General features: G+C 38.7%; 1 protein-coding gene and 1 long non-coding RNA gene across 2 annotated transcripts; one reads left to right on the forward strand and one right to left on the reverse strand.

The window, feature by feature from the left end:
• Window positions 1–8,389: 8,389 nt before the first annotated feature.
• Window positions 8,390–20,992, reverse strand: CCT3 (chaperonin containing TCP1 subunit 3). Its single transcript, XM_089644664.1, has 11 exons — window positions 20,850–20,992; window positions 20,704–20,765; window positions 20,351–20,527; window positions 18,573–18,770; window positions 17,662–17,786; window positions 15,604–15,799; window positions 15,063–15,217; window positions 12,588–12,849; window positions 11,097–11,217; window positions 10,587–10,792; window positions 8,390–9,053 (listed from the first exon to the last, which is right to left on the reverse strand). Exons 1-11 carry the CDS (start codon window positions 20,881–20,883, stop codon window positions 8,925–8,927), a joined length of 1,665 nt encoding a protein of 554 aa, XP_089500790.1. The 5' UTR covers window positions 20,884–20,992; the 3' UTR covers window positions 8,390–8,924.
• Window positions 20,993–21,261: 269 nt separating this feature from the next.
• LOC149425741 (uncharacterized) lies at window positions 21,262–23,934 on the forward strand. The gene is made up of 4 exons (XR_016304542.1): window positions 21,262–21,357; window positions 21,471–21,607; window positions 22,157–22,214; window positions 23,879–23,934. It is a non-coding gene; the product is annotated as an uncharacterized LOC149425741 (long non-coding RNA).
• Window positions 23,935–24,044: the final 110 nt, after the last annotated feature.

Raw genomic sequence — 24,044 nt, forward strand, 5'->3', positions numbered from 1 at the left:
AAAGTGCTTGTGGGGACTGTGAAGACGTATACTATCTATGGGCCACGGGAATGAGGAGAGTAAAAGTATGTTGGAGGTGGTTGAGAAAGTGCTTGTGGGGACTGTCAAGTCGTATACTATGTATGGGCCACGGGAATGAGGAGAGTAAAAGTATGTTGGAGGTGGTTGAGAAAGTGCTTGTGGGGACTGTGAAGTCGTATACTATGTATGGGCCACGGGAATGAGGAGAGTAAAAGTATGTTGGAGGTGGTTGAGAAAGTGCTTGTGGGGACTGTGAAGACGTATACTATGTATGGGCCACGGGAATGAGGAGAGTAAAAGTATGTTGGAGGTGGTTGAGAAAGTGCTTGTGGGGACTGTGAAGACGTATACTATGTTAGGGCCACGGGAATGAGGAGAGTAAAAGTATGTTGGAGGTGGTTGAGAAAGTGCTTGTGGGGACTGTGAAGACGTATACTATGTATGGGCCACGGGAATGAGGAGAGTAAAAGTATGTTGGAGGTGGTTGAGAAAGTGTTTGTGGGGACTGTGAAGACGTATACTATGTATGGGCCACGGGAATGAGGAGAGTAAAAGTATGTTGGAGGTGGTTGAGAAAGTGTTTGTGGGAACTGTGAAGACGTATACTATGTATGGGCCACGGGAATGAGGAGAGTAAAAGTATGTTGGAGGTGGTTGAGAAAGTGTTTGTGGGGACTGTGAAGACGTATACTATGTATGGGCCACGGGAATGAGGAGAGTAAAAGTATGTTGGAGGTGGTTGAGAAAGTGTTTGTGGGGACTGTGAAGACGTATACTATGTATGGGCCACGGGAATGAGGAGAGTAAAAGTATGTTGGAGGTGGTTGAGAAAGTGCTTGTGGGGACTGTGAAGACGTATACTATGTATGGGCCACGGGAATAAGGAGAGAAAAAGTATGTTGGAGGTGGTTGAGAAAGTGCTTGTGGGGACTGTGAAGACGTATACTATGTATGGGCCACGGGAATGAGGAGAGTAAAAGTATGTTGGAGGTGGTTGAGAAAGTGCTTGTGGGGACTGTGAAGACGTATACTATGTATGGGCCACGGGAATGAGGAGAGTAAAAGTATGTTGGAGGTGGTTGAGAAAGTGCTTGTGGGGACTGTGAAGACGTATACTATCTATGGGCCACGGGAATGAGGAGAGTAAAAGTATGTTGGAGGTGGTTGAGAAAGTGCTTGTGGAGACTGTGAAGTCGTATACTATGTATGGGCCACGGGAATGAGGAGAGTAAAAGTATGTTGGAGGTGGTTGAGAAAGTGCTTGTGGGGACTGTGAAGTCGTATACTATGTATGGGCCACGGGAATGAGGAGAGTCAAAGTATGTTGGAGGTGGTTGAGAAAGTGCTTGTGGGGACTGTGAAGACGTATACTATGTATGGGCCACGGGAATGAGGAGAGTAAAAGTATGTTGGAGGTGGTTGAGAAAGTGCTTGTGGGGACTGTGAAGACGTATACTATGTATGGGCCACGGGAATGAGGAGAGTAAAAGTATGTTGGAGGTGGTTGAGAAAGTGCTTGTGGGGACTGTGAAGACGTATACTATCTATGGGCCACGGGAATGAGGAGAGTAAAAGTATGTTGGAGGTGGTTGAGAAAGTGCTTGTGGGGACTGTGAAGTCGTATACTATGTATGGGCCACGGGAATGAGGAGAGTAAAAGTATGTTGGAGGTGGTTGAGAAAGTGCTTGTGGGGACTGTGAAGTCGTATACTATGTATGGGCCACGGGAATGAGGAGAGTAAAAGTATGTTGGAGGTGGTTGAGAAAGTGCTTGTGGGGACTGTGAAGACGTATACTATCTATGGGCCACGGGAATGAGGAGAGTAAAAGTATGTTGGAGGTGGTTGAGAAAGTGCTTGTGGGGACTGTGAAGACGTATACTATGTATGGGCCACGGGAATGAGGAGAGTAAAAGTATGTTGGAGGTGGTTGAGAAAGTGCTTGTGGGGACTGTGAAGACGTATACTATGTATGGGCCACGGGAATGAGGAGAGTAAAAGTATGTTGGAGGTGGTTGAGAAAGTGCTTGTGGGGACTGTGAAGACGTATACTATCTATGGGCCACGGGAATGAGGAGAGTAAAAGTATGTTGGAGGTGGTTGAGAAAGTGCTTGTGGGGACTGTGAAGACGTATACTATGTATGGGCCACGGGAATGAGGAGAGTAAAAGTATGTTGGAGGTGGTTGAGAAAGTGCTTGTGGGGACTGTGAAGTCGTATACTATGTATGGGCCACGGGAATGAGGAGAGTAAAAGTATGTTGGAGGTGGTTGAGAAAGTGCTTGTGGGGACTGTGAAGACGTATACTATGTATGGGCCACGGGAATGAGGAGAGTAAAAGTATGTTGGAGGTGGTTGAGAAAGTGCTTGTGGGGACTGTGAAGACGTATACTATGTATGGGCCACGGGAATGAGGAGAGTAAAAGTATGTTGGAGGTGGTTGAGAAAGTGCTTGTGGGGACTGTGAAGTCGTATACTATGTATGGGCCACGGGAATGAGGAGAGTAAAAGTATGTTGAAGGTGGTTGAGAAAGTGCTTGTGGGGACTGTGAAGACGTATACTATGTATGGGCCACGGGAATGAGGAGAGTAAAAGTATGTTGGAGGTGGTTGAGAAAGTGCTTGTGGGGACTGTGAAGACGTATACTATGTATGGGCCACGGGAATGAGGAGAGTAAAAGTATGTTGGAGGTGGTTGAGAAAGTGCTTGTGGGGACTGTGAAGTCGTATACTATGTATGGGCCACGGGAATGAGGAGAGTAAAAGTATGTTGGAGGTGGTTGAGAAAGTGCTTGTGGGGACTGTGAAGTCGAAGGCGAGTCGACTTTTACTGGGTAAGAGGGTCTAAACTTCCTTTTTTAGTTGAAGTTAGAACAACAGACACACAGTCTGACATTTTCATCATCAGGTGAAATTTCATTTGAGATTCCACGTGAGATTTCACGGGGGGTGGATGTGGGGGCTTTGCGGCCTGAAGGTAATTTTTCAAATTTATCGAAAGTGACAGAAGAAAGAAAAGTTCTGAAAATAGGGGGGCGAAAAGTGACTTCTGAAAGATCAGAGGGAGAAGAATCCTCAAGGCACAACACGCTACACTTTTTTTGGGCAGAAAACTGTAAAATATTGGTTTATGGATTATAAGAAGCAAAACAAAACAACTAATTACAGCCAAATATTATTGTTGCAATCTGGTTATATATTCATAGAGAAAATGTGGACGCAAACGGATAAGGAAATTGTGTTTCAAAATGTAACGGCCCGAATTCAACTTTTATGAAACAAGCATATTTATTACCAATATTATTTGACATTATAATTTTTATCACGGACTTACCAAGTTTTTTCTTACATTTACAAATTATTATCTTTTTCAAAGAGGCAATTGAAATACGCATCGCCCTCAGAGTCCTCAAAAATAATATTCATTATTTCTTGGGAGTGTGCATAGACATATGAATATTAGTATACCTGCCCTAAGTGATTAAAAGCGTATTATCCCCACTCCCCATACCGGTTCCATTGGAGCCGGCTGTGCTCGCGTATGGCCTCAAGTGAAATTTGAAAACGTGACGTCATCATTCTTGTGCGAACTATGGTCGAGGCATCATCGGTTCATTTTACGAAATAACACGGCAAAATGTTGACTTGTACTATGAAAACTTGTAAAAATAGATGTGAAAAAGAGAATAAACCCAATTGTCGTATTACAAGCATATAAGCATATTCACATCGTATAATATGAATCAGTTGTTACTATCACATCGAGAAACGTCTGGACGCGAAACACAAAGCTGGTTGGTTGCTGGGAAGTAAATTATGAACATTTATAAAAGTGTCTTAACTAAATACTTAAACGAAATATTCGACCCTGAAAATAGAACCGAATTTTTTTGCCGAATTTGGACTTCGCAAATTTGTTCATAACGTGGCGAGTAATTTGCGCTCCCATGTAAAAATGTATATTCATTCAAAAGCAGAGTTTACTTTTAAGAAGTAAATGGTGATATTATAATGCGAGATGCCTATTTACTGTCAGATTGATTTATTGACGAATCACAGTCAGCTTCACTCCCTTCGTTCTTCAACAGTTGATTTTACCCCTCGCCATTATCTTCTCGTCTATTAATTCCTATGTCTGTGGGAGTGTGCTTTACCTATTTTTTTTTTGGTTGTCATCCATGATAAAATTTTCTAATGGAAATTTCTTGAACCGAAATTAACCGGTAAAAACCAAGAGTAACTATCTATGGACTCAATCATAGTTCCATGGGTAAAAATGATCAAATATTACACAATATCTTTGGTTAGGTTATTTCTTGTCATGTTATGGATTGGACATCATCTAATCATGATCTAATCTTTGTTAATGCGAAACATCGTTTCTTTTCAACGGATTTTATTCAACTTTTAACGGCTAGCTATAATCAAGGAGTTCATTTTTATTAACAATTAAATGAGTAAGTTGGTACCTATGTATTCAAAAAAGATAATCATAATCCAAGGAAACTTGGTTTATACTCTTGAATTGGTTTAAATCTTAAATACATATTTAAAAAAATATGTATTTAAGATTGGTGGTTTAAAAATCAATCTAGGAAAATACAAGGAAATAGTGTGTATCGGAAAACTGGTGGTATAATCAGGAAACTAATGATAAAATAATCATGAAACTAATGGAATAATCGAGAAACTGTTGACATAATCGGGAAACTGATGGTAGAAACTGGTGGTATAATCAGGAAACTGGTGATAATGTTATCGGGTAACTGGTTTTTTTTATTTTTTTTTTTATATTTACTCCACACAGGAGGCCCTGAAGAAAATAATTTCCCTCAGGGCCTATGTCATCTTTGGGGATGCTGTGTGGAGGGTCTTTTTGTGGAGAGGAAGGAGTGAACATGGGTCTTGAAGAGTCCCATGTTGTAGGAGGGAGGAAACACAGAGGCCGGCAGTTCGTTCCACAGCCGAGCTGTTGAACTTAAGAACGAATCATAGAAGCGACCCGTTCTCATGTGACAAGTGTCAACTGTGTACAAATGTTGGGCGCGCGTTTGGCGTGTATCCCGACTACGCACCGGTGCCGAAGGGATCAATGACGCTAGTTCCTCAGAGCATCTTCCATTGTAATACCGATAGAACAAGGACAGCATACCTACCTGACGCCTGTGCTCTAAAGATTGCAGTCCGTTTGTTAAGATTGGGGAATCTATCAAACGGACCGCCCGTTTCTGCACAGAGTCAAGGGTTTTTTTCAGGTATTTTGGGGCTCCAGACCAGAGATGGCTGCCAAATTCGACAGTAGGGCGCACTTGCGATTTGTACAGGGTGAGCAGTTGTGTACTATTAAAGTATCTGCGGGCCCTGTACAGTACGCCCAGCTTCTGAGAGGCCAACTTTACTCTAGCTTCGATGGAGCCCCCGTACCTGAGCTGGTCACTTATAGTTACACCAAGCATATCAATGGAAGGCCTGTTCGGAAGATTGCTTGATTGAACTGGTGGTAATATTGAGAAACCGTTAGTACAATCGGTAAACTGGTGACACAATCGGGAAACTGATGACATAATCAGGAAACTGGTGGTGTAACCGGGAAACTTGCGATAAATTAATTTAATCGGGAAACTGATGGTACAATCGGGAAACTGGTGTTATAATCAGGAAACCGGTGACGTAATCGGGAAACTGGTGATTCTTCAAAATATTTTTACGAAAACTGCCAGACGTTCCGTTTTTTCATAAACTGAAATTGTACTTTTACGATGACACGGTACTGCAGGTACCCACTAAAAATGAGTACTTTTTTATGTGAATCAAATTTAACAATGTTGTTACTAAATTCTTGAAAGTACCCATGTATTTTAGTTTATTATTATTGCGATAGCTGTTTCGGTGTTCAAAACTGAGATCACTTATTTATGATTTTATTTTTAACAATGTGTTTTCATTATCATTTTTTACGTGAATAACGTACAAGAATCCGAACTGCTCTCAACTGGGAGGATATGAGGGAAAGGAAGGTGTAGAACCTCGCTATTCAGATCTGATCACAAAAAACAGCTATTTTAATTCTGAATTGTGGTCTTTCACCAAGGCGACACTTGGAGTAGCTTCCGATCAGGAGCGGATCTAAGACTCAAAAGAAAGTCAGCAAATGTACCCAAGGACCCTTGGGCGGAGGGAGTGGGGTAATCAAAAGGTATAGGCATTATCTAGTGCTTACTGTCAACTTAAACCGAATCGTGCATTTTATGTAAATTCCAATTGGGGTTCCTATACGGTGTGGGGTTTAGAGGTGAGTCCTGTGAGTACTTTTCCTAACTGGGAACAGTGAGAGTATTTTATGTAAATTCCAATTGAGGTTCCTATACGGTGTGGGGTTTAGATGTGGGTCCTGTGAGTACTTTTCCTAACTGGGAACAGTGAGAGTATTTTATGTAAATTCCAATTGGGGTTCCTATACGGTGTGGGGTTTAGAGGTGAGTCCTGTGAGTAATTTTCCTAACTGGGAACAGTGAGAGTATTTTATGTAAATTCCAATTGAGGTTCCTATACGGTGTGGGGTTTAGATGTGGGTCCTGTGAGTACTTTTCCTTACTGGGAACAGTGAGAGTATTGTATGTAAATTCCAATTGGGGTTCCTATACGATGTGGGGTTTAGATGTGGGTCCTGTGAGTACTTTTCCTTACTGGGAACAGTGAGAGTATTTTATGTAAATTCCAATTGGGGTTCCTATACGATGTGGGGTTTAGATGTGGGTCCTGTGAGTACTTTTCCTTACTGGGAACAGTGAGAGTATTTTATGTAAATTCCAATTGGGGTTCCTATACGATGTGGGGTTTAGATGTGGGTCCTGTGAGTACTTTTCCTTACTGGGAACAGTGAGAGTATTTTATGTAAATTCCAATTGGGGTTCCTATACGATGTGGGGTTTAGATGTGGGTCCTGTGAGTACTTTTCCTTACTGGGAACAGTGAGAGTATTTTATGTAAATTCCAATTGGGGTTCCTATACGATGTGGGGTTTAGATGTGGGTCCTGTGAGTACTTTTCCTTACTGGGAACAGTGAGAGTATTTTATGTAAATTCCAATTGGGGTTCCTATACGATGTGGGTCCTGTGAGTACTTTTCCTTACTGGGAACAGTGAGAGTATTTTATGTAAATTCCAATTGTGGTTTCTATACGATGTGGGGTTTAGAGGTGGGTCGTGTGAGTACTTTTCCATACTAGGAACAGTGAGAGTATTTTATTCTTGGTATAAAATACTTATCGAGTATTTTACCTGACTATTGTTTAATTTCCGAAATGTTATTAAATTCACGAGGTAAATTTCAATTGAAAAATCATAGGTAAGTATGTCAAATATAATGTCGTTTTTTTCCTAAAAAAAGGGGCTCAATTCACAATATGACATTATGAAACTGACAAAAAGTAACACAAAAAATATTGAATATGTTAAATTATACCAATGTTATAGTGAATTGGACAATAGAATAGAAATTATGAACAAAAACACGATTTGAATCGCACATCACGAATCAAAATTAATTTGGTTCGTGGCACTTTTTGACCACCAATCACAAACAGTTTCATGTACTTTGGCGTAAATTTTAACATTTATACATAAAACATCGATGACAGACATAAACTCCTGATAGTCCATAGTTGATTATTTTCCCTGGAAATCAAACAACACAAAACTATCGCTAAATGTTATAAAATTTTTTGCTAATTCTGACTGATTCGTTTGAACGGTCCTGTAGCATATAAAGTACGTACAATGTACACAGATAATTAAATATCACTAACCTATGTTTTTTTCTGAAAATATATCTCTCACGTACGTTTTTGATGTCGTAATTTGTGTTTTCTAATAAAACTTTTTTCCAAGGGCATTTTCCTCCCCATTTTTAAGCAAGGAATTTCTTTAAAATGTTATTAACTAGACCGGCGTGAACCAAACGTCCGTTCGCCGCCCTGTCTTGGTGGCATAAATAAACCAATCAGTCGGCGGAGACTGACAAAATATCGACTTGCGCCGAGTTGATAAAAATACACAAACGCAAATCCAAATTAATTACTATTATATATTTTAAAAAATATATTTTTTGGTCATAAATTATTTCTAATGTTTCAATAATGTTATAGTAAACCCTTTCCAATTTTCTGAGAAAATTTCGTAAAGGACACGAAAATATTTTGGGGAATTATTTCCCATGAAATTCCCCCCACCCCCCCCTCGAAAATGTCGATTATTTGCTCTCAGCAAACAAAAATGATTTTTTTTTTACTATTACTGTTCAACTAACGCAGCGATAATAAAACCTCCAAACCTGAAAGGGGTGAGAAACAAAACAAAAATGAACACAATTTAATAAAGATAAAGCGTTTATTGTAAAAAGTATATTAGACGCATATTTTAATACATTCAAATAATTAGTAGCCTAAATAAGATTCGCAAGAATTAAACAAATTTTAATACGAGTGACGCTAACAATACTTATATGCAAAATTGTTATTTTCATTCCATATTCAGATTGCTGGAATCTGCTATAATCACCCCAAAATGAAAATAAAACAAATTTCCTTGGCCAATCACTTAATCGGTGGAAAAAAATTATAATTAAAATTGTTTGAATTAAAAAGCAGCATGTTAATAATAACATTGTTAATGAATCTCAGTTCATTAAATGAATGTGATAAAACATATATAAGGCTGGATAACGTGTCTCCCATTTAAAATATAGCGGCATTCTCATGTGCAACAAGAGACACCTCGAGTGTAAAATAGGAATGAGATTACATGCAAGCGACGATAGGTGTACAGTCGTCACGCTTGATATAACGAGTTATTTTATTATGTTGGCGTATATGAAGGTGCGGTGATGTGCTGTGAACTGGTGGCCTATTCCATGGCGGCCTGCTGTGATGGGGTCATCATGCCTTCGCCGCCTCCGTCGCGTTTCTTGGACCCTGATACAATGTCGTCGATGCGGAGGAGGAGGATTGCTGTCTCCACGGCCGTTTTGTAAACCTGCAAAACATTTATAAATCAAGTGTCAATAATACACACGTTCAACAGAAATGCAAACAGCCGCGCGTGCATCGCACCACGGCTTGTCGTTCTTCTTCTTCCAGTGTATGTCGGTTTACGTGGGTGCGAGGTTACCAACGCACCGCTATGGACGCATCTGCGCTATCATGGACGAGGTTTTTCCCACGGTCCGATATCAAGCACCATGGTAAGCCAGCTTTAGGGATTAGCGACAGAAGTTGGTGGAGAAGGTAACATGTTCAGAAATGTGGCAAGAGAAATGAAGTCCTTAGTGCTAATTGAATGTAAATTCATCTAAGTGGGTTGAACAGAAATGGCCGCATTTCTACAGATTACAATAGAACCCCGTTAATTCGAACCCCGATAATTCGAAAAAACGCTCGAAAATTTTCGCCAAAAAAATATCCCCAGAAATTTTTTAACAAAATGGTTTTTTAATTCGAAATTTGTTAATTCGTAATTTATTTTTGTCCGCGCAAGAAAATTTGTTTGTGTAATTCGAAAAAATTCGTAAATCTGAATCCGTGGCGGTAAAATGCGGAAAAATTTATTTTTACGTGGTTTTACATGGTCCTAATTAGTATTATTATTTTGTAAATCTGAATCGACTTAGACTGGAATTTCGAATATCTGAGTTTGAAGAGCCGAGAAAATTCGTTTTACGCGGAAATTCTTTTCACGCAGAAATATGTCGTAGTATTACGTATTTACACCAAATATCTGAATTTAACTAAATTAGATAAATATTGGATATATTAGATATTGGAAGTAAATTTAGTGTTTTTACTAAATTTACTTCCAATATCTAAGTTAAAAACGCTGGCCGCGATGAAAATCTAGGGAGAAAATTCTGTTCACGCTGATATTTTTACGAATTTACATAAATTATCTGAATTTAAAGGATCGGCCACGACCGAAATCAGTCGCGAAATTTCGATTTACGCGTAAATATTGTATTTTTACGAATTTATTTTGAATATCAGAGTTTAAAGGGCCGGCCGCGAAACTTCAATTTACGCAGAAATACATTGTATTTTTACAAATTTAATTTGAATATATGAGTTTAAATGGCCGTCTGTTACAGAAATCTGCGGCTGCGAAATCTTGATTTACGTGGAAAAATATCATATTTTTATGAATTTACTTTGTGTAACTAAACTTAAAGGGCCGAGGAACTTAAGTTTAACTAAAGTTTTTTTTTCATAAAATTTCGAATTACGTAGGAATTGGTTGATTCGAAATTTGATTTTTGATGTCCCATGGATTTCGAATTGGTTTTGCACAACCTAAAGATCTGTTTGCTTACAGAGCAAAAGGATAGTCAATGATTCATTGATTTATTAAACGTGACAACCACATAATAAGCTATTATTTTTACGAATAACACTCGCTCGAATTACTCGCAAGGCAGAAAGATCAGAATTTAGCATTCAATGAGCACATCAGCAGAATAGCTCATTAAATAATAATAATAAATTAACAAACTGATTGTAATCAAGTAGAATATCTGACCTGCAGCTTGACGCTGAGCGGTTCCCAGACCCCGCGGGTGGCCATATCCACGATCTCACCGGTCTCACCGTCGATGCCGAAGGTGCATGGCAGCTCCTGGCCGTCGGCTGCCACCGCCGCCTTCACCGTGTGCTTGGCGCGCAGGGCCGTCAGCATGCGGATGGTGTTGGCGCCGCAGTTCTGGGCCAGGGTGCGGGGAATGATTTCTGCAATTCAAATTAAAGGATGTTTAGTAAAAAAAAGATTTATAATGTGATAATCTACAACAACAAAAAAAGCACAACAAAAGGGTTATCTCTACACCAAAATGAACATTTCTATAATATTATTGACTTCCAGGGCTGGTCTCCATCGACAATATTACCACCGACAATATTAACCAAATGTTTGTGCACACGTGAAACATTGAGGCAGAGCCGAGGTAAGGTGATACCAGCATCAGCACCACCTCGGGCCACAAGCTTAGGAGATAACATCTAAAATTAAAAAAACACTCGGGTATATACTAACCTAATGCCTGGGCAACTGCTTTGTAGGGAGAGTTGTCGGGGAATTCCTTATTGTTGGACAGGGCCTGTGATACCAGCATCTCTACAGCACCACCTCCGGCCACCAGCTTGGGAGATAACATCTAAAAACACAAACAAATTAAACTGAAATCAACCGCCAACAAACATACCTGTAGAGTTATCTAAGTTAAGTTACTTGACTTATGGGATGTACCTGGGGGAGCATTGGTTACTACCCGTGGCTTTACCCTACTGACTTTCTCTTGGTTATGCTCGGATTGCTTCACATGTCTTCAGAGTGATTGTGGATGGTTTGAAAACTCGACAATCTATATTCCCGGTGGCTATCTCCGTCACCGACAGCTTGGACTGTTTGATGGTTAGTACACACGCAAAGCTCACATCAAAAGTTAATGTACAGCGCATCATCTTTTCTACCGACACACGACGCTATCAAATATTTGTACCTATGGTAGGAGAGGGGGTCAGTTGAATTCGAGAGCGGCCGAGGAACATAATTTCATCTGTCAAAGTGACAACTTTACTAAGGGAACACGGAACTTAGTTGGTAGCTCCGTAATTAAAATGACCCCCTCTCCTTTTTGCGGCGGAGAGGGGGACGCATAACTTTTCAAATATCGCGTCGGGAGCGGTTACGTAAAATAAATTCGGTTAGCGAAGTTCAGAACCACACTTATAGCGCGTTATCTTTTTACGTGTGTCGGGTCTGTATGGGATTGTATGGCGAGCGCTATTGTGCTTTATATTATCTGTTGATGTGAGCTTTGCGTGTGTACTAACCATTACCTCCCGGCCTGCAGGACCAACTTGCCAGTGGTCACAGAAACACTTTGAATATTGACATATTTAATATCAATGAAGCTGGGTTCAACAAGTCTAGTGCCGACATTGCTCCGGAGATCCGTTCTAATACCATCTATGCTAGAATATTTATATTAACCTTTATGCTTTGAAAACTAACGAGAGGACAAAATTAGAATCGCTTGCGCTATTAACTCTGTCGTATTCGTTTTCGTAAAACGGAGTGGTGAAAATGGAAGTATTTGAGTTTTCAAAGTAGAATAAAGGTAATTATTTATTTGTTAACACCTTTTGATTAATGTTTTTTGTTTACAGTATGTATTCAGTTTTATGTAGAAATAATAAAACCAGTTTACATTTCTGTACAAATATTTTCAGTTACAGTTCCCAGATGGGAGATCTACAACAAGACAATGTCAAATACATTCAACGGTCCCAAAGAACAATGAAAAATGTTGAACGTGCAAATTTGTAGTTTTGCAGTAGAGCCGTTGAATGTTTTGTTTCCGCATTTTACTGTTTCCCGGGTTTTCCAGCACAGTTACCCGGTTGTTGGAGACTTTGGCTCCGATTTCCAGAAGGTTCTACAATGATTCTTGTTTGTAAATTCAAAGCTTTTTCAAAATACAAAGCAAATTTACAAAAAATGTTCAATTCAAATAATACTTACAAGATTACGAGCGACATGAAGGGCATCCTGCAGATTTCTCTCAGTCTCGTTAAGGACATCCTTGGAAGCCCCCCGGAGCAGGATGGTGCAGGCCTTGGGGTCGGAGCACTTTGTGACGTACGTGAAGTACTCGTCTCCCAGCTTCTTGACCTCGAAGAGTCCGGCCTGCGTGCCCACGTCGCTCTCCTTCAGCTCCTCGGTCCGGTTCACCACGGTGGCACCGCAGGCGCGTCCAATGCGGTTGTTGTCAGATTTGCGGACTCTACAGAATACATATAATAAAATTAATTAAATATTTCAATATGGTGACTAGATTCAGTTTCCTTCATGAGACAATGTTTCAGACATCATGAGGGCAGATGTGAAACATGAGCTCAACAAGGAGGAACAAGTGTAACACGACGCAATAGCCCAAAAGTCAAACATAATGCGGTAGTCATGTTTCGACAGCTTCGTTAGGACTCCGAGAGGCATGCTAATAATTGAACATAATGGAAATGTCCCAATATGTAATTACAGTCACAAATGATTTTATACACTTTATTTTGCCCTTTTTACGGCCAATTATTTATTTGATAGTTGGTAATGTGTGTTGTATGAAGTGTACGGATGAAACTAATTAAACAAATATGAAAATAGTACTGCATAGAAGAATGCACAGACCGACTTAACACATTCACAGACAAAAGGTCTATTGACATTGTTTGAGAGATGTGATACAACGCAACATATTGTCTTTTAGTCAGGGATGCAATATGACAACGGACAGGGAAGTCAAGTTTTGTATTGTAGTAGTACAGTAGAACTTCGTTAATTCCAAATCCACGGGACATCAAAAATCAAATTTCGAATAAACAAATTCCCACGTAATTCGAAATTTTACGAAAAAAAATATACGCCGAAAATCGATTTTCTCGGCCGCGTCTTCAAATCCGGGTGGTATTTTAGGAGTAAATTCGTGTTAATACCAATTATTTCTTTATTTTCGCGGCCGATTACCGTAGCGGCCGGCCCTTTAAATTCAGATATTTGTAAAAATGCAATATATTTACACGTAAATCGACATTTCGCGGCCGATTTCGGTCGCAGCCTACCCTTTAAATCGAGATTTTCGTAAAAATACGATATTTCCGCGTAAATCGAGAATTCGCAGCCGGCTCTTTAAATTCAGATATTTGAAATAAATTCGCAAAAATACGATACAATTCCGTGTAAATCGAGAATCCGCGGCCGATTGCCGTCGCGGCCGACCCTTTAAATTCAGATATTTGATGTAAATTCGTAAAAATATGTCATATTTCGGCGTGAATCAAAATCGTTTTCGGCCAATTTCTGTCGGGCCGTATTTTTTAACTCGGATATTTGAAGTTAGTAAAAATACGATATATTTCCGAGTAAATTGAAATTTCGCATCCGATTTCCGTCGCGGCGGGCCCTTTAAAATTCAGATATACGAAATAAATTCGTAAAATTACGATATATTTACGCGTAAATCGAGATGTCGCAGCCTTTTTCCATCGCGGTGGGCTATTTGAAATTCAAATATTCAAAATAAATTCGTAAATATACGATACATTCACGCGTAAATCGAAATTTCGCGGCCGACCCTTTAAATTCAGATATTTGGTGTAAATTCGTAAAACTACGACATATATCCGCGTAAAACGTATTTTCTCGGCCCTTCAAACTCGGATATTCGAAATAAATTTGAAAAAATACAACATTCCAGTGTATATCGATTCAGATTTACAAAATAATAATACTAATTAGGACGATGTATAACCACGTAAAAATACATTTTTCGGCGTTTTACCGCCACGGCTGAATTTTAGATTCAGATTTACGAAATATTATGATTTATTTTAAAAAATCAAATTTTTTCGAATTACACGAACAAATTTTCGTGCTCGGACAAAAATAAATTTCGAATTACGAATTTCGAATTAAAAAACCATTTTATATGAAAAAATTTTTCTGCAGAAATTTTTTTGCCGAAAATTTCGAATTACGCGTTTTTTCGAATTACATATCGGGGTTCTACATAGCCTGTCTTATCGGTGTCAAAACGCGAATACTTCTATACTTGATAGTGTCACCCAAAGACGAAAGGCGGTTAAAAAATCTTAATACTGATTTCCATCGACTACACAAAACACAAACTGTGGTTCCTCTTTTACAAAATACAGCATGTATCACGAGCCTCTATTTGCTGGCAAGTGTCCGTCAATGTGTTAACAATGCCAATGACTGGACATGTGCTAGCTCACTCCTCGATCATTGCACAAGCGACATTGTAATGATGGGAGTAGGGATCTAATATTTTCATGTTATTCATTGCCCGAGAAGGTTATTTTCTAAAAATAAAAATAAAGTAATATGTGTGTAAATTTTATATTACTGGTGTAATTTGAGCTTTATCACAAGGAAGATAGATAAATCGAAGTACAATGGTAAGTAAGATATGAGTAGGCCTACCGTCTGATGGCGGTGATTCCGGCCTTCAGCAGATAGTGCTGGGCGAGGTCTGACACCCCCTTCTCCGTGAAGACGAGGTCTGGCTTAAGGGCGATAATGTCAGTGCACATCCTCAGGACATGCTCCTCTTCCAGCTGCAGCATCCTTGTGAAGTCCTGGACGGAGATTAACATTAATAGCATTCATTCATATTTTAAGATCATGTCGATGGATTTTACGACCAAACTACACGGACTATCTAAGTGGCGGAGCAAATGAAGGTTACGACCAGTGGCGGCTCTTCTTAGTGGCGGAGCAAATGAAGGTTACGACCAGTGGCGGCTCTTCTTAGAAGTTCATTTGGGCAATGACCTCCCAAAAATATGCTCCAATAGTATTAATATAAAAAACAGAATTTAACAAACTACCCAATTATTAATTTAGTTTTTATTCGTGCAGATTTGTATGTTTTTTCGATTCGTTCCAGTGCCATCTAGCGTCCAAATGAGAAGCTATTATGTATCATTAGTCAGACATGTCAATGAATCGGCAGTCTACATACCTGTTCCTCCATGATCTCCACATTGGTCTGGCTCTCGCCTTTCTTGTACTCGAGGGGGCAATCGAGCAGGATGATGCGTGGGTTTTCAATGTAGCGCCTCATCTTGGGATGGGTGACGTCCTTGTTGACCATCACTCCGCTCAGCACGCATGACTCTTCGATAGATCCTCCGGGGATCTTCTCAACTTTGGCGTAGCTGGAATTCAAAAGATAACCAACCATTATTAGATCAAGTCTAATAGAAGAGCATTAGAGTAACCTTAGTTAGTTACTAACTAGCAGTAGGAGTAGGCAGTGAGGATGGAGCGACACACAACAAGCTCTATCTTGGTACAAACTCCTTATATTCTCCTTACACTGCTTTCTTCGTTCATTCACTCCTCGTGTCCAAACATAGTTATAATAATTTATTTTTTATTTTATTTATACAAGACTTAGAGGGTACATAATGGTTTTTGTGATATTTCACCCTCCATGCTAGGGATGACCTTGTGTTATGGCGGGTGAATATAATATATAATAATTAATTTAATAACAATAAGCAATTGAGGAAAATTTTCTCTATTCAAAATTTATATGCCACATATAAAGTATAAAAACTCTTAATTGGTTAGCCCCGGTGTAATGAAATTTGGACAGATTTTTCCATCTGGAATTGGTCAATACAACCAATTTCAGCTTCCAACAAAATTTCCAATTTGAACACTGGAGATTCAGAATATCCATTTGTTATTTCTTGTTTTTCAATGGTTCAATAAGAAAAATACATATTTTGAAATGAGGGTTGAAACTCGGGCAATGCAGGGCCTTATTTATGTGGCTGTCGCATAAATATGTGAACCATAAAGTTTCACTTAACATACTTCGGCCGGTAGTTCTACCCGTTCAGTCGCTTGATGCTCAACGGCGGGAACGGTAGTTCTACCTTTTGCGCCGGCCTCATTTCAATAGAGGACAAGACGGAATTATTTTATATGAATATTATATAACAATTTCTTTGTAAAGGTTCCAACTACATGTACATAATTATCGAATCGTAATGCAAGTCTTCTTTTTATATTTATCTTCGTGCCTTTCGTTTATATCGGCAACAAAATGATAGTATATTATTTATATAACATATTTTGTTATTGTAATAATTCAATTCCTTTCAATTCCTTTCAATTTCACGGCCGGCATAGTCCAGTGGTAACGCATTGGACTGCCATTCCGAAGGTCGCGGGTTCGAACCCGGCGTGCGCAAATAAATTTTATTTGATTAATTTGTGTTATTTCACAATTAATTAATTAAAATAATATATAGTATATTTGCGGCACGTTCCAGAGTGGAAGATACTACCAGTATCGCCCTGGTGTAAGACCACCATTCAGAATTGAAACGTTGCTCCAAATGGCTTTAGCCGTGTTTAGTGACTAGATCTGAATAGCCAGGTACTTCCCCACCTTCCTCTTTCCCTTCCCCACTTACCTTCAGCCTCACAACATCCCCCAATTGGGGATGCCATAGTCTCACTGGCTCCAGACGGGAGCAGTTGGGACTCTTGTGAGGTAATCACTATAAAAAAAAAATAAAAAAAATTCCTGAAATGACGATTTTTATGACCATGAAACCCGATTCAAGTCTCTATCTCTGTTCCGAGAGATGTCGGGCGTATTTAAAGAAAGCAGGTATGGGCAAATACCGCTAGGCGGACCGTAATAAACATATTACAAGGTTAATTGAGTTGCATTTCAAATAATATTCCATTTTCGTTTAATACTTTTATAGCTTGGGGTATGCTGAGTAACTACGTAGAAATTTTTATTAATAATATTTTCATTATTTTCGAAGATATAGCGATTTAAAACTAATTAAAGAAATTCGTGCGGGACCTTTATTTTTGCCGGAATACATAGTAGCGCCAGCGCAAAAAATACCTGCCAGAAATGTGTCAAACACCTACATTGAATCAAACATGCTTCATGACCTGATAGATTGCGTCGTAAAGGGTTCATTCCTTTTCTTAAGATGACAGAGGCCCATGTTGCCGTATGTAAAAGATAAATAAAGTGACTTACCGTTTGATGTCTACTTCTGTGCGTCCATTTTCTTTGATCATCACAGTCTTGACGGCATCCAGGGCGATGTTCACAGCAAGTTCCGACCATCTGCCGATGAACTTGGTTCCCACGCAAGACCTCACCTAAAATAAACCAATCTGTTTTAGTAACAGCTCATTATTATTAAAATTAAATTCATTTGACCAATTTTTGGGGGCCACGCATTCGGCCGGGAAATCCCTATATATTTCTCAAACCCGAAGGGGCCGGCAAGAAACTTTAGTAAATAAAAGATTCAATTGTTAAAGCCAACATGTAGGCAATACCATACCTGATAAAGTGACTTTTTTTTATTTTTGTCTTTATAACCCAGTAGATGTTATATCCGAAGGCAAAATGAATGTATAAGGATGACACTGCAATTGCAAGCACTTCATACTGTGCATGGGCAAGGGCATGGGGTTCCGGCCCCTTAGTGGTTAACCATTGATCCTATACCATATTAAAAAACATCAAATTTTATTGACCTGCGAGGACATCATCGGGTTTCGCGGTTAACCTTAAAATTACAAAAAAGATTTTTTTAGATGTTATTAAATTATTCCTCACAAAGGGCAATTCAAGTAACTTTAATTATTATTATTTATGGTGGCACGTTTTGGCCTATTATTTCTCGCTCTTGCAACTATTTCTAGTGACTTTTGTTAAAATAAACAGCAGCTAATTTTCTTAGCCGCAAAGCGCACAAAACTCAAAATCACTCCTGCGCTTCGATTTCTTGAAGTCACACTTATTACAAGAAAAGATTTGTCGTATCCTGTGTTTGTGAATCCTTTTACGTAGTCTGCGGGGAAGAGGACAGCAGCCAGCAGAGAACTAATAATGTAGGGATGTAGCCGAGAAGCTCATTAGTAAGATGATCTACTAACCACATCCTTCAGCTTCTCCTTATCGTTAACATCGATGGGAATGGAGGCCTTGGACTCCAGAATGTTGACAGCGTCCTCGAGGGCCTGGCGGTACTGGCGGATGATGGCCGTGGGGTGGATGTTCTGCTGAAGGAACTGTTCTGACACGGCCAGGATCTCTCCGGCCAGGACGATGACTGATGTGGTGCCATCACCAACCTACAATCACCATCATTATTATTTCTGAGATTATTTTTTTTAAATTTTGTCATTGGTTCTTATTAATTTTGTGAATCAGTTTTCAAGCATCGGTACAATATGAAAGGATGGCTTACAACATGCTCTAAGGTATCGCAGTCAATATTGATGTGAAAACAGTACTCACACAGATGCATTGCTTGCATACAGAATGTTTCGACTTGAGAAAAGAAAATTCCAATAAAATTATTTATAAAAAGGTCATTTTTAATATAATAAAAAGAACACAGTGCAAAAGTTTTGGCGCAGCCGAATGAATACCCAAATTCAATTTATGTTCATTTTTCCATAAACATAATAAATAGGCATAAGATGCTTTTCAAGGATGTGTATACATATGCACCAATACACACAATCCTAAGTATGTGTTGTTTAAATCAACTTCAAATGCGCAACCAATGCTTGAAGGCAGAAGATCAAGCAGTCTACTCTTTTTCAACAAAACATTACATGTATATACACATTACAAAAATTGTACTACTCTTCTTTAGAAGCTATGGCATGAATAAAAACAGAAACAAAAAACTCACAAATGGTAAACTTTGGCATTAAGAAAATTGCGGCTTTATTTTGTCATAATATTCAACTCGCAATGCCAATATGAGCTCTGGATCTTTGAAATAGCATTGATAGTAGTTTCAATCTCTTCACATCTCAGGATGATTTTTTTAAACATTTTTCTAGATGTGTATGGGCATTTAGCAAACAAAGTATAACATTTTGAGAATTATTTTCAATAAGGTGTTCAAATTTGCAATCATGTTATTCTTCAAATAAGAGGATAATATTCTGAGGATCCTTTATAATAATTTTAATCATTTAAACTAAAGTATATATTTTATGATTGACTGAAGTAACTAACGCACAACGGGACTTTCATTGTTATTTTATAAATGCAGCTAAGATAATATACACCACTGTAAAGGATGGTGGTTGATTCAATGTCTCAAAAGAAAAAAAAATCTTAATGTCGTGTTGCTGCCCACTAACTTTTAGCATTTTTCCATAATTAAATTTTCAAAAGTTCATATTGTGTCATTTTAGTAAAGACAAACCATTTTAATAAACTACTTTTGAAAGTATAAGGTTCAATCAAGCGGGTCAAATAGGACCAACATCCGGAAAAATATAGCTACGAATGGCTTTTTGTATGTATTCAATATAATTATTGTTTTTAAAGCCATAAGTTTATCAGAAAGTTATTAGGCAAAAGAAAGAAAAAATCAGATTTCAAAATAATCCAAATGAAAATAATGTTTTTCATTTGTTTTTTGTTGTGTACTACTTAAGAAATATAAGGGTTGGGTTAAATATTAGGTTGCGGCATGCAAAGGCTCTTTAAAAAAACAACACTTTATTTTAACTTAAATATCTAATGGAGACAACTATTAAGTCGGGGGTTTAATTAAACATGCAAGGTTTTTACCACATAAATAGTTATTTCTTGTAGTAATCAAATTGAAACCGAGTGCTATTTATATATATTTTCTGCGTATTAAGAGTGCAGCGGAATTCAACAAGTTTATCATATATTACATTACCTCTTCGTCTTGCGTTCTAGCAATTTCGATCATGGATTTGGCTGCCGGGTGTTGAACTGTGATCTCTCGCAGGATAGCATTGCCATCGTTGGTCATAACTATGCCGCCCATAGGATCCATGAGCATTTTCAGCATGGCTCTTGGACCCAGGCATGTTCTGATAACATCAGCAATAGCCTGGAATAGAAATTAGCACTTTTAATTGCAGGTGGTACCGCCCACACGACCAATAATAATTTCAAGGAGGTTAGAACACCCAAATAGCGAAATTAATTTGTTCGAATAACTGAGAAACAAGTAATCATATTACAAATAGGGCAAAGCTAGTAAAATGAGTTGAATAGCTAACTTACTTTTCCGGCGTTTACATTTTCAATCTGTACCTTCCGGCCCGATTCTCTTTTTGTATTCTGACCTAAACATAAATAAAGCGTTAAAACATATCTAAAAAGATGGATTCACTGGTAAATATAATATTTTTGATAAACTAATCACTCACTTAGCACTAAAATCGGGGCCTGAGAACCAAACATCTTGATTTATTTGTTAGAGATCACGTTTTTTGAAAACCGGAGTCGCGTGGGCTCTTTGGTTATGTAGAAAGAATACTTCTTTGAACTGTCACACTGTTAGAAAGAGAGAGTAGAGAAAAATATCCTACCAGAAAGAGACAAAGCTCTTAGTTACTGGCTGCATGAAGAATTGGGGAGTCGCTATATGCACAGCGACTAGTCGACAGGGGCGTGGCCAACATATCCGAGCATACCCGAGTGTGTTCCGAGTAAATTGTTTCTCATGTCACGTCACGAAACGTCAGAAATAATCAGAAATGGCGTCTTTGAGTGGCGGTTTAGACCGTCTTTTAGAAGTTTCATTAAGTAATTTCAAAAAGAATTCAGAGACGGGTATTATCAGTGGATACATTGACGATGAAGCATTTCTGTGTTCTGTGAATGCGTTGGGGCACGCTTTTTCAACGAGAGACAGTATGAAAAAGAAGTTGGGAGGTAAGTTCTAAACCTTAGGGCCTAGGTCTAGGGTAGGCCTTCCCATTTCTTCAGTTCATAAGCAGCTGCTGATATTTACGAGTTATTCGAAATTAACATTTCCAATCTTTCAGATGCAGTATACACGTTCTGCCCGCCTACAGTAGAGTTCTTTGGGATGCCATTTACATTCGGTATGAATGCGTACAGAGAGTGCGCCCAAGGCCCCCGACTACACAGCCCAAATAACAGCAAGGAGATAGTTGAGTTGGTATGTTCATGCACCCTAGAACCACATCAGCTAGGCCTACTCCCCCTCGTCTTTCAATAGTAGCATTGACAGAGCATCGAGGACTCGGTGGTCCAAGATTAAGGTCTATAACCCCAAAATGATCACCGTATCGTCGGTGATGTGTTTAAAATAAAAATAAAAGCGATGGGCCTGGGCCTAGGTAAGCTAGGACTAGATTATACCAGGGGCCTTCCTAATATGGCAGTTGGAGCTCCGTCTCAATTAGATTAACACGACAATCACACCAATCACAATTCATCTTTGTGTGTTAAAAAGTGTGCCGTGGCTCGTAACACATCCTCATGTCGTGTTAGTCTAAAGAAGACCGTGCTCAAAGTGCCAAATTAATTAAAGCCCCCACTTGTAATTTTATACTAATGTCAACATTGCATAGGCCCTAACAACTTTTGTAAAAGTTAATCATCTGCGTCAAATAAGTTAACCATGGGCAATTTATTTGCCGCACAAATAATAGGTGTCTTATACGTATAAGCCTATTAGACCCTATACCTTGAATTGTTCTTTCAGGCTGATCAGCCAAACCATAAGAAGAAGAGGTTCCGGGTTTTGGACTCCAAGAAGCTTGGTTGTCCCGCAATGATGAGTGTGAAACAAATCAAATATTTTCCAGAATTTCCTGTTCCACCTCAAATTTCAGAAAGAGCAAAAACGAAGGTATGATAGTTTCTTTTCTCTGCTTATCCCTACATGGGCAATCACTTTATAACATTTTAATGTTTTCACTATAGTTAGATGCAGCGTTGTGTCAGATACTTTTTAAAAATATCTTTTTTTTATATTAACTCCACACAGGAGGCCCTGAAGAAAATAATTTCCCTCAGGGCCTATATCATCTTTGGGGATGCTGTGTGGAGGGTCTTTTTGTGGAGAGGAAGGAGTGAACATGGGTCTTGAAGAGTCCCATGTTGTAGGAGGGAGGAAACACAGAGGCCGGCAGCTCGTTCCACAGCCGAGCTGTTGAACTTAAGAACGAATCGTAGAAGCGATCCGTTTCTCATGTGACAAATGTCAACCGTGTACAAATGTTGGGTGCGCGTTTGGCGTGTATCCCGACTACGCACCGGTGCCGAAGGGATCAATGACGCTAGTTCCTCAGAGCATCTTCCATTGTAATACCGATAGAACAAGGACAGCAGCTAGATACAGATACAGATACTTGGCAAAATTTGTAGCTAGATACAGATACAGATACTTGGCAAAATTTGTAGCTAGATACAGATACAAGATACATTGTAAAATTGTATCTGTATCTAGATACATATACTTTTTAAAAGTATCTCACAGATACTCAGATACATTTCTTCTTTTTTGGGGGAAAACTTAAAAAAATATATATTATCGAAAACAGCGATTACTTTGATTTCTTAAAGACGGTAGACGTAAACGCTTGTGATTATTTTACATATTTACACTTGCTTGTTTTATTCGTTGCCCAAAAAGATATTGGCAAATTGGCCTGCAAGCGGTGATAACATAAATGCATTAGGGGTCCTCGCGAGTACCCGGGTAGCATATTACTACCCGGGTACCCGACGCCCCTTGGATAAATAAAAAAATACGTGAACCATGTGCAACTTGATTACTTTGGGTTCTGATGGAAAATTAAAAATAAATGAAATTATTCATTATTTTAATTTTATTTTTTAAATTCTTTTTTTTTTTTATATAGGGGGGTACCCGGGTACTCGGTTACTCGGGTTAGGACCCCTAAAATGCATGAATATAAACTGCTATAAAATATTATACACTGAGGTGTCAGATACTAGTAAAATGTATCTAGATACAGATACAGTTATAGAAATATAGCTAGATACAGATACACAAAAATGTATCTAGATACTACACAACACTGGTTAGATGCAAGGTTATACAAATACCATTTTGGACAACACACATTTTTTAGAAGGAAATGTGGTGGGAACATGTGGGAATACGCAACTTCCCATCGCTTACTTAAACACATTTTCAACATTCTTATCTATTGAATTTGACTGTGCTGCCATGGTAGATGTCAGCACAGTACCATGGCCGGAAATATGATTACCAGGGCCTCAACACTGCAAAATAGAAGGTGTGAAGCATACTTCCCTGTGCCTTTAAAAGGAAAATCACATATTTTTTTTTGTAAATATTATTTTATATTTTTTACTGCCTACCAAACCAATAATTACTGTTTTTGTAGGGTTCTGTTATTTTTATTTATAGTAAAACAATGTGGCTTGTTTTCAGATTCTGAAACAAGTGAAGGCAGCCCTTCAATCCACCAGCCCACCTACGTAGAGTAGACCTACTGGGGATACCACAATAAAAAAAATGCGCCATGTTCTCTACCTCATGGTGGTGTGGAAATGAGTTAACAAAATTATTATAAGTATGTAATGAATAACCCGAAAAA

The sequence above is a fragment of the Hesperophylax consimilis genome, chromosome 2 (assembly GCF_061612785.1).
Source record: "Hesperophylax consimilis isolate HC1 chromosome 2, BYU_Hcon_1.0, whole genome shotgun sequence".
Taxonomy (NCBI): domain Eukaryota; kingdom Metazoa; phylum Arthropoda; class Insecta; order Trichoptera; family Limnephilidae; genus Hesperophylax; species Hesperophylax consimilis.